Source organism: Mastigoproctus giganteus, chromosome 12 (assembly GCF_048544385.1).
Source record: "Mastigoproctus giganteus isolate SK-2022 chromosome 12, ASM4854438v1, whole genome shotgun sequence".
Taxonomy (NCBI): domain Eukaryota; kingdom Metazoa; phylum Arthropoda; class Arachnida; order Uropygi; family Thelyphonidae; genus Mastigoproctus; species Mastigoproctus giganteus.
In genome coordinates this window covers 64,430,948-64,443,435 of record NC_143586.1, presented here as the reverse complement: position 1 = coordinate 64,443,435, position 12,488 = coordinate 64,430,948, and the positions used below count along the sequence as shown (strand labels likewise).

The following is a 12,488-nucleotide window of genomic DNA, read 5'->3' as shown; positions in this document are numbered from 1 at the left end:
TACAACTCTTGCAATAATGGCTGAACAAATAATCACTACTCAGTCTGTAGACATTGCTGTAACTAATGTTAAAAACCAAATATTAATGGCAACCAAAGCTAGAGTACCTTGATCATCTGTCAAATATCATAAACATGCCACTTCATCTTTTCACCATGTAGCAGCATAAGTATGCCATTACATGGTGGAAAAATGAATGCAGTATTGCCAAAAGAGAGAAGAATAAGGCTTGGAATCTCTTCTGAAAATATCCCATCATCACCAATCTTATAAATTTTAAAAGAGCCAGATACATTGGTGTAAGAGTAGAAAGGAATTGTGATTACATTTTGCCTCCAAAATCAACAGAAATATAGTCTTGTTATGTGGAATAAAATTAAACACTTCATTGGGGAAATATCTTTCAATTCCAGCTCCATTAATAAACTGGAAGGGACAGGATATCACTGAATCTGAGGAAATCATAAATATTTTGGCAGCTACTTTTGCTGCCAATAAATCAGTATTGGCATACATACTGATCTTTCAAAATATGAAATCCATAGCTGAAATATATAAACTAAACTTCAATACCAATCAACAACCTCCATATAACCAGCCTTTCAATATAGAAGAACTGAAAGATGCTCTGGCTAAGTCAAGTAGGAGTGTGGCAGGACCTGATGGAGTGGATTAGCAAATGAAACAGCAACTTAGTGAAAAATCTTTAAATCCATTACTTGTATTATACAATTATTGGCAGTTGCCCAAATTATCCAAACTCATGGTGTCATAGTAATCACTTCTCCCAAACTTGCTAAAGATCGTATGAATCCCACAAATTATTGACCTAACAAACTGCCTAGGGAAAACCATGGAAAAATGGTGAATAACTGACTAACCTGGTTCTTGGAAACTCATAATGTATTAAACATAAATCAGTATAGCTTTTTTAAAAATAGATCATTGCTAGATCCCATGGTAAAAGCAGAGACAGATATTCAAATGCTTTTCTAAGGAATGAGCATCTAATTATGTCAGCCTTGACTTTCCTTTTCTTGACATAGAAAAAGGCAACATTGGCATTCTGAATGAACTTCATAACTATGCTTTGTGAGGAAACTGACAATTTTAATACAAAATTTTCTGAAACACAGCCTTCCGAGTGAAATATCACTTGAAATATTTCACTTGGAAATTCTCTCAAAAACATAAGTATAAGGAGTTCCTCAGAGCTCAGTTCTACTACTTTCTTTGCAATCAAAATAAATTCTATTACAAAAGACTTGCCGATCACAGTTGAAACATTCAGTTATACAGATGTTACCATTCACAGAACATGAGTATGATTGAAGGACAACTACAGGTTGCAATTAAAAAAATAGAATTGTGGACAAAAAAGAATGGATACAAAATATCACAACAAAAAACAACAGCCATATGTTTCTGTAGAAAGCAAAAAAAGGCACCCAGGACCCTGGATGTGCCAAGCCTATACTCACCAGATGTGAACCCCTGGATCTAGAAATAAAACTGGAAATCCAGCTGATACCTCTAGCAAATAGTGTACATTTCCTTGGCCTAATTCTTGATAAAAAGCTTAACTTCTTAGAATACATCAAATAGCTCCACACAACCTTCCTTAGAAAATTAAATATTCTTAGAGTTCTTTCTGCAATGACTTGGGGAGCTGATTGGTACACATTACTGTGCCTATACAGATCAAGACTATACTATAGAACCCCAGTCTACAGCTGAAGTACACAAAGTGTTGTTAAATGGCTTGACTCCATTTAAGTAAGGCACTATACATAATAGTGCCTTATGAATTTTTCTAAGTGCATACAGAATATTGCCAGTACAGAGCTTATATGCATGGGCCCATGAGCCACCACTATATTTACAGAGACAGATGTTATTAAAACTATGCCATCAAAATTTGAAGCCTTCCTAATCACTCTACATGGCAATATCTTTTTCAATCCACAGTGCAGTAGGTTTGTTTCTGTAAAATAGAAAGAAACCCACAGTAAATAAACCAGCTGGAATACGACTATAAGAACTAGCTTCAAAATGGGATCTAAGCTTTGACAACCTATATGACGATAATAGTGTAAAGAATCCACCATGTCAGACTTGCCGATTTGCTGCCAATTTATTTTAAGCAGCAGGGAAAAGGGCTCTGGCAAACATCAGCATAAAACAGATGCACTTAGCCTACTTGTCGCAGTTCTCCAAATATTTTCAAATATATACAGATGGCTCTAAAACAGATACCTAAGTGGATGCTGCAATGATACTTCCATACACTGTTATCTAACAATTACTCCCAAATGACTGCAGTAGCTATTCATTTGAGATATTTGCTACACTTGAAATACTATAGCCTTGAAATACATTGAAACGTCTCCTTTGAAATACCTCACACACACACACACACACACACACACACACACACACACACACACACACACACACACACACACACACACACACACACGTTAGGTGAATACATGTCCTCCAATGAAAGAACACACCATCTCATCTAATACTTCACCAGATTCAAACTCATCTAATAAAGATCAAAAATAGCAAAAGGCAAGTCAATTTCTGTTGGATCTCAGGACATATTGGCATTGATGTAAATAAATGTGCTGATCAATTAGCAAAGAACCTGACAAGTACAAATCTGCTGCTCTGTGAAGTCTCACATTTTATTTACTGACTTTTACCACTTAATGGTTGCAAATTTGGCCATGTCAACCAAATAATGAAGTACTGCAAATAAAACAGGAAATTCAGCCATGAAATCCAATTACCATATGAATTAGCATGAAGAAGTCATTCTAACAAGATGCATTAGACATACTCATCTGCCACAAAATCTTACTCATCTTACTCACAAAAACTAATCCTCCACATGTCTTCACTGCTGCTGCCAGTTCACTGTGAAATATTTCCTTATAGAATGTTCACTGTCTCATATAGCATGACAAACAGCCTTTCATCTTCTGTAAATATGCAGCAGTCCTTAACCTTATCATAAATCAAAGGCAATAATTCTAGAATTGACAATGTATTTACTTTTTTAAAAGTAATAGGACATTTTGGCCACGTATAAATCATGATTAAACAACATTTATTTTTCATAATACCAATAGTTAGGCACAATATGGCTAAAGTTGCTTTTGCACCAAAAAAGTCAGTATTAATTGCAAAAATTAAGAATTATATTATCTTATATATTATTGTAATGATTATAATTACAGGTGATTAGCTGATATATGGGAAATGGTATTTCTTCAGGATGCCACACCATTTCACTATTTCTGTAGTGATTATGCCTAGATAGTTCATACTTTGGATTTCCTCTTGCATATATTAGCATTAGCATTATACTAATGCTAATGCTAATATATGGAGTGGGTGATGTTATTTCCAATGTGATGCTCACTGAAACATATTTCTTCTCAGCTCCAGTGGCTAATGCTAATAAACTAGCTCCAAGGGAGCCAATTTATTAGCATTAGTTGTGGCATATGATGTAAGAAAGCAAGCTTATACAGCCAAAAACAAAACAAAACAAAACACACCCCTTCCCATTTCATCCACCCACATCACCCATCACCATTATGCACATCATAACACTTTTTATTTTAACCTATAACATTTCAGTAGTTACCTCATGCTTAACATAAAATTGAATATTCCTGAATTTTTCTGATTAAACTAGATTGCTTAATGTCATCTGAATAATTGCCATATTACATATATGGCAATTATTCAGAAGACACTTCTGACACTATGCTGCTGCAACAGGATCTGGAAAGGTTGAGCAGATGGGCTGAGAGGTGGCAAATGAAGTTTAACATTGACAAATGTAAAGTACTACACAAGGGAAACAGCAACCCCAGAGCAACGTATCAACTCTGTGGTACTACACTGACAGTGGTAGAGAATGAAAGGGACTTGGGGGTGGTTGTGCAGGCAGATATGAAGTTCTCTGAGCAGTGCAGACGGGCTGCAAGAGTAGCTCATGGAGTATTGTCAATGATATACAGGAATTTTTCTAGCAGGGATAAGGAGGTGATTATTCCCTTGTATAAGGCAATGGTCAGGCCACACCTAGAGTACTGTATACAGGTCTAGAGGCCTCATTTCAAGAAGGATGTAGAGCTGCTGGAACAAGTACAGAGAAGGGAAACAAGATTAGTGAATGGAACAAAGGGGTGCTCTTACGAAGAAAGGCTTAAGTTTTGCAAATTACAGTGTCTGGAGACTAGGCACCAGCGAGGTGATCTGATTGAGGTGTATAAAGCCTTGAATGGTTTGAGCGTGCTCAATGCTGATGGGATTCTTCCTCTAGCTCAGAATAATCACCTGAGAGGGCATAAATTCAAATTGAGGAAAGACAGATGTAGGATAGACGTGCGGAAATTTGCCTTTAGCCAGCGGGTGGTTGATTGGTGGAACAGACTTCCATCCCTTGTAGTGGAGGTTGATAGCCTAAATAAGTTTAAGGCTCAGCTGGACAGGTATTTTGAACGAACAGAGGGGTGAAGTGGAAGTGGTTTTTTTTTTTTTTTTTTTTTTTTGGCTGATGCTGCATAAGCTTGCTTTCTTGCATCAAATGCCTCTGCTAATGCTAATGCTAATATACATTTTAGTGCTTTACATAGAATTGAATATATTTTTTTATACATTTAGTATTACTATAATACATTTTTATACATTTTGTATAAAATAAGTATAAATATTACTAAATGTATAAAAACAGTGTCGAAATAGATTATGGTTGTGTGTCCATATGCTTTACTTCCTGTTCCAAATTGCCTGACCTCAATCCAATTGAATACCTGTGAGATGTTTTGGAACAGGAAGTGAGGCATATGGACACACAACCATATTCTATTCCGACACTGTGGAAAGCCTGGAACCATGACTGCAGATCCATCAGATGTTTTCATCTTTTGTCCCTGCAAATGGTAGCCCAACATGGTGTTAGGTAGGCAGTCACAATTCAGTGTGTGTACAAGCACGTATATATGGACTATCTTGGTGTATGTTACTGAAATAGTGAAATAATGTGGCATCTTGAAGCCTGTTGCCTGTAATTATGATCTTTATAGTTAATACATAAGATAATATATACAGTGGTGGACAAAAAAACTGCATCACTTGTGAATTTTGCAAATAATGTGTTTTTCCCTGCATTGTGGGTTACAGAAATGTTCGAAATGCATTTGTTAGATGGGATGTATATCTCTGTGAATGAAATCCAATAAAAAAGACTCTAAAATTGCTACAAATATCTTCCCAAAGGGTAAAATGCATAATTAATGGAAATATGAGAAATCATTCAAATGGCAATCATGACAACCAAACATACATTTTATTGCATTTACATGTACAAACTGAAAATCAGCAAAATAAGTCCTAAATATTTTGTTGTTCCTCCTTGAGCTGCAATTACAGCCTTGCAACGATTTGGCATCGGGTTAATCAACTTATGGATATATGGTTGCCCAATTTCGTGGTACCACACGATTGCCCAATTCAGCTGCAGGAGAGCACCCTTATGGTGCTCTCCTGCAGCTGAATCTTACTTGTTGGCTTCTTCTGAGCAATTTTAGATGACATTATGTACCAGCAATTTTCAATAGGGTTCAAATCTATACTGTTGCCTGGCCAGTCCAACACTGTAATTGCGCCTCCGTAGCCAGGTGGGCAGGAGCAGCAGTGCGTAGCACACGCTTCTTGATTAGAATGGGGTTCGAGCCTGTGACCACCAAATACGGAGGATGCGGAAAGGTCAGGGAATAACCACCGCATATCCCCGGAGCAATATGGCCTTAGTTGCTAATGCTCCAAATAACAAACAAACAAAAAAAACAACACTGTAATGCCAGCATTTCTGAGGTATGACTACACCTTGAGGGAGAAAAACGAGGGAAAACATTGGTGTATGTTTTAAGCCTTGTGAGACAAGAAGACAAACTGATCATTAAATCTAAATAGCAAAAAACTTACCAATTTTGCTGTGTGGCAAGGTGCTGAGTCCTGTTGAAAAATGCAGTTTTGGACATCTATGTGGTGATCCCTAATAACGGGTTTCAGTCATGCCTCCAAGATAGCAGTGTAGGTTTCTACATTTACCGTTCCGTTAATAAACTTAATTCGCCCCACCCCTTTGCTTGTTATGCATCCCCAGACCATCTGACTGGCAGGGAACTTTACAGTCGATGTTATGCAGTCAGGATGGTATGCCTCCAATTTTCGTCTTCTGCATATCGCTTTCTATCCGAGCCATGCAGGTTGAATTTTCGATTCGTCAGAAAAGATGACGATGTCCCATTGCTCTTTTGTCCATGAAACATGCGTTTTAGCCCAAGCAAGTCACTTCTTCCTCATTTGTGGGATTAACAAAGGCTTCTTCTTGGGCTGATAGGCATGCACACCACATTCAGAAAGCAGTCTTTGGATAGTTCGTGCACTTGTTTCAACACCAGAGGCCATCTCAAAGTCCAGTTTTGGATCAGGAGCACTAGTATGGCGATTACGAAGGCATAGTCACTCTCTTATGGCCTGATCCAGGTCTTCTCTTCACATTACTGGTTTCACACTTTAATTTCAGCACCCAGGATACTGTTGACTGGTGGCAGCTTATTTTATCAGCATTAGCATGCGTAGAAAGCCCTTTCTGGGACAAAGCAACAGCTACACTTTTTTTTCTTGGTGTCATATGGAGTCATATTTTTTCTTGGTGTCATACTGAACATATGGAGCCATGCTTACACCTCTGCAAAACAGGATACTAATGAACGTGTATGCAATTCCAATGCCGTATTTATACAAATGGCTGGTGCAATACTTTGCAATTACTGTCTCATACAATAGAAGCATTATCTGACTCAATACCTTTGCTTTGCGACAAACAAAATGACTGTAATCAAACAATATCTTATATGTTTCACTACAAATGTTACTTTTTTTTTTAAGGTAATGCAGTTTTTTTTTTGTCCGTCACTAATTCTAATTTCTGCAATTAATGCTGAAATATTTATAGTTTTAAAGCATATAACCATTTTTCCTGCCCAACATAGCTACAGTATTCAGAGCTCGCTAGTGCAGACCAGAAATTATACTCCCGGATAACCCAAGTACAAGTTTTATAGTCTTCATTTGCTTACTTTTCACTTTCCTTCAACTATTTTAACATTCTGAGCTATTTCAGTTACTGAAGGCAGGAGTACATATTTTAATCCTAATTTTGCCTCATGTTAGCAAACTGTTGCCCATGGCCATATCACATAACATTTAGACAAATGGAATAAATATAACTGGAGGGAAATAATATATATATATTGCAGCAATGTAGAAAGAAACACTTTTTTATGTGTATAGTTAATTATGTTGCTTTCACTTCTATTAATTATAAAAAAAATTGATTGGACCTGAAATGTAAATACATGTACATTACTGATACATTATATAGCTTTTGCATTTGTTCAAATGTTATAGCTGAAATTTATCAACCAACTACTTGAAGTTTATGTTATTAAAAAAAAAGCAAAAAGAAAAAAAACAACCGAACAGAATTTACTTTACCTGATTCTGAATTATCAGTATTAATCTAAATAATAATCCATTACAATTTGAATATATGTGTTTGTATACTTTGTTTTAAGGATCTTTATCCCAGTGACATTGCAGAGCCTTCCCCATCTCCACCAGTGAGCCCAGAAAGCCACCATCAAGATATGTTCTGTTCTAGTACTATGCCAGGAGATGGTACATGTAGTGCTGGAGTTAGTAATTCTGAAGGAAAATCTGGAGACTCACCTAAAAGGCTGTGCCTTGTCTGTGGGGATATTGCATCAGGATTCCATTATGGAGTAGCTTCGTGTGAGGCATGCAAGGCATTTTTCAAAAGGACCATTCAGGGTGAGTATGCTCAGTATTTGAAATGTTTTTCCTATTTTTTCAAACTGGATTATTTTTGTGTAATGCAAGCCAGGTGTTGTTTTTTTGGAGGGGGGTGGAATGTGTACACTAGGAAAGACCTTACTAAATTTTGATGTGATGTTGGAAGGTATGCTCATAAGTCAAAACATTATGACCACCCACCTACCTAATAGCTCGTTGGGCTGCCTTTTGCCATGATAGTCACTTGTACCCAGCTTGGCATCAGCTCCATGAGACCACAGAAGGTGTCTTCTGGTATCCGGGACCAGCTGGATAGAAGGATATCCTGGAGTTCGGAAACAGAGTGAGGCACTGGCACGTTCTGGCGAATACTGCATTTCACTGCCTGTCCGATGAGATTTATGTTAGGGAAAATTTGGTGGCTAGGGGAGCATACAAAATGCTTGTAAACAATCCTCAAACCATTCCTGCACAATGCTGGGCCTTGTGACATGGAGCATTGTTTTGTTGTAAGAATTCAGTGTCATTTGGATACACGGTTACTATGTATGCAAGTTTTGTTCTTTCTAACTACAGCTAGGGTGAAACTTGGTCTGAAACGAAGCCGAGGCAGTGAGGGTGTGTTCAGTGGGGATGAAGTCGGTAACATCTTTGAAACATTCTTCAAACCAAGATACCACTGCCACTGGCTTGTTTTTGTCCAACTGTGATTGCAGCTGTTCATCTGCTCATTGTCAAATATGCACCCATCTATCAGAATGAGGGAGCTGAAACCTTGATTAATTAGACCAGGTGACTCTTTTTCCAATTATCCAATGTCTAGGAATGGTTCTTCTGTGAGGCGCCTCCATAGCCAGATAGGAAGGAGCAGCAGTGCGTAGCACACACTTCTTGATTAGACCGGGGTTCGAGCCCATCACCATCAATTACGGAGGATGTGGAAAGGTTAGGGAATGACCACCGCATATCCTGGAGCAATATGGTCTTAGTTGCTAATGCTCCTAAAAAAAAAAAACCAAACAACAACAACAAGGTTCTTCTGTGCTCACTGCTAGCAGAGGTGTTGATGACGATCAGTTAAGGTGGGCACATACGGCGTATGTGCCCATGCAAGAGCATCTCCAGATGGTGGGCTCAGAAACATTTCTATGTGCTGCCTGGTTATAGTCTGCCATTAATCGAGGGCTCATGAGCCCTCTATTGTCCAGGACAGAACGTGCCAGCTGTCAATCAGCAGTTGTGGTCTCCCCATCCTGTCATGTTGAGGGGCTGTGACCTTCCTCTTCAGACCATTCCTGCCACACTTTCACTATGCTGACTCGAACAACTGACAATGCCTGCAGTTGCTGAGATGTTTGCCCCACCTTCATAGTACTGCAAAGCATTTCCCATTCAAATTCTGTTAGGGCCTTCCCTTTTTCCATTGTGCTGCCTTTTGTACTGATGAACTGACAGGCACTATTTGTACTATCACTATATATGCTGTGCCAGTTGGCAAAGTCTCTCTGAGGTGCTGTGGGATGCATCCATTCGTTGTAAGGCATGTCTTGGGCAGTACTTTATGAATGGTCCCTGCTCTTCACAAAGAGCATGTGCTCACTGAAGAATAATCTGAATGAGACAAGGCTGACAGCTCTTAGTGAGAAGACAATATCCTATATTTAAGAGGTTAAAAAAAAAAAAAAACTGCAGATGACATGTTTGTTTGTTATTTGGGAGCATTAGCAACTAAGGCCATATTGCTCCAGGGATATGCAGCGGTCATTCCCTGATCTTTCCGCATCCTCCATATTTGGTGGTCGCAGGCTCGAACCCCAGTCTAATCAAGAAGCATGTGCTGCTCCTGCCCACCTGGCTACGGAGGTGCTGCAGATGATATGAGCACATTTGTTTCTGTTGTCACAGTGTGATATGGAATCACACAGATCAATTGCAAAACATCCCCCCCCCCATCAACATGGAGGTGAACAGGGTGGATGTGTATCCTTATGCTCTGAACAGGGTTTTTCATTACAGGTGATAAAAATAGTGCTATCTGTATGAGCCCATGAACCACTCATCAAACCCCATTATATTTACATTTATTGTATAAAATGATACCTGCTAAAACGTTTGCAACACTGTCAATTTAGAGAATTACAAACCAAATCCTCCCCCCACCGCTTGCCCATTTGCAGGCTGGGAGGACCTTAAAAATACAAAAAAAGATAAGAAAAGTAAGTAATAACAATAATAACTAGAAAAGAAGAAAACCCCAAACTACAAATCAGTACTGCTTCCCAGTATGCATTTGATCTGACTATTTAAATGCAAGGTTAAAGTAAGTGTAAGTATTCTTTGAGCTAAGGCATTGTTCATCACGAGTTCTGACCTACACTAAGTTATTTATTAGTAACAGTAACACTGAGTTATAAATTTATTTAATTGCCTTATGCATAATTTTTCTACTGTGGAACATTCAGTATTTCCATAACTGTACCATTCAAGTCTGAAGCTATATAAGCCTTGCTTTCTTGCATCATATGCCTCTACAATGCTAATTTATTGAGTGCCTCTCATACATTATTATTGGCTTTAATTTCCTCAACTCCTTAATTTATTTCAAATTATTTAGCTCATATAGTTTTAACCTCAATCTTCGTTGGCATTTATTTTCTGTTCAAAAAACAGTTGAGACTCGATATTATCATATTTACGTGCAATCTTGATGGTTAGCTCTTGAAAAGTGACACCAAAGTTGTGTCATGGGAAATAACTTTTTCCTTAGTATAATATGATTATATTATGATATATTATATATATTTTTTTCACTTTTCTCTTCTGTTTCTCTCATCTTTCTGTTTGATCTTTATCGAATTTTTTCTCCTTTGTTACTCTTCTAATTTTTTTCAATCTTCTGTTTTTCTCTAAACTAATATCAAAACCACACACACACACCTTTTGTAATAATTATTGTAACATTGTCTGCATATAATTGTATACTTTGGATTGTAGAAAAAAGCCACAAAACTCTGTACATTATTTGATTCTTTCAGGAATTCCCTCAGCAACATCAGAAGCACCAAAGCAGTTCATAGGTTATTTCAAGATTAGTATTAGCAGTGGCCACCCACATGGTGCAAGGAAGCCTATGGCTTATGCTGCACCAGACAAAAAAAAAATAATAAAAAAAAAAAATAAATAAATAAAATAATAATAATTAATAAGAGAAAAGAAAATAGACAACCTATGCGTTTCCCTCCTCCGATAGGTAATTATCCAGCTGATCTTTGAATTTCCCCAAACTGTCAGCCCCTGCCACCCATTTAGGTAACTTATTCCAGTAATTTGTAACTTGCTGGCAAAAATAAAACTTACTGCAATCCAGTCTAAACATCTCCCCCATAACTAGAAATTATGGCCCCTAGTTCTAGAATCATTTATAACTGTCACAATTTCATCCTCATTCATTTTACTCATTCAGAATTCCGTTTCTATCTAAATGATCCTAAATTCCGCCTTTGATCATTGTCTCCATGATTTTCCCTACTACTGAAGTTAGACTATTGCATATTGCAGTCCATGTTTTTAAAGGCATCAGCATTTCTATAACAATATCCACAGAACTTTTGACTTGTGCTTATGAAATTTGCAGTAACTGTTTTAAGAGTTCATTCTGAATATTTTTTTTTTTTTTTTTTTTTATTGGGTTTACCATGGCTTTGCATGTGCCTTCCTGCATAATTTTTCTGATTTGTTAAATTTAGGCCCTTTAAACAAGATCATTTAATTTTGATTATGAAATCAAGTGAGATGTCATTGGTCTAGGTAGTTGAAATTACAAGGCCTTAAAATTTTTTAATATTTGTTTGAGTTCAGCGCGCGCGCGCGCGCACACACACACACACACACACACACACACACACACACACACACACACACACTTTTAACTTATTTTTCAGTTACAACCAGTATGCAGATAGCCTATGTGAGATGAAATGATTTCTGGATCTCTCTAAGTCTGATTTTAATAAACTTTTGGAGGCTTATCATATTGTTCTACAAAAGCCAAACATAAAATTTCCCGACAATACATCTACTGGCAGTTCAGCCTTTATCCGTGTGGACGGATCTATACAACCACTCCCCGACTTACGTAAGGGTTGCGTTCCGCGGAACTCTATGTAAGTCAGAATTCCCCCAAATGCTTATATGGCACTCGCAGCTGTGTGCGCTGAATTTGATTGAAGCAAAAAAAGAAATGTTCGACAAACATGTAAATAGAATTATCTATTCAATTTTTTTATCTCATGTGCAGGAAAAATTACAAAAGTGTACAATTACAAAAATTTCAAAATTATAAAATTACAAAAAGAGAGAGGAGACAGGCATAACATCAGCAAGTTTTACCTTTCGAGCATCGTTGCTAGAATCAACATCTCTAGTTGATAAACATGCTGCTGCGGAAGTTGAGGGCTGTGAAGATTTAGAAGGAGTTTTTTTCCAAAATTTCTCTGCAGTTGCAGAATCGGAACTAGTGCGATGCTTGAACCTATTAAACCACCTGTTGCTTGCCACGAACTTGGCTTGGGGTTTGCTGTACT

General features: G+C 37.6%; 1 protein-coding gene across 1 annotated transcript in view; it reads left to right on the top strand.

Moving 5' to 3' along the window:
- The window catches only part of ERR (estrogen-related receptor), a 130,775-nt gene that overhangs the window by 23,187 nt on the left and 95,100 nt on the right, over positions 1-12,488 (top strand). Inside the window, exon 3 of the mRNA XM_090386344.1 lies at positions 7,668-7,923. Coding sequence (XP_090242470.1) covers positions 7,668-7,923 — 256 coding nt within the window. The remainder of the gene's footprint in view (positions 1-7,667; positions 7,924-12,488) is intronic.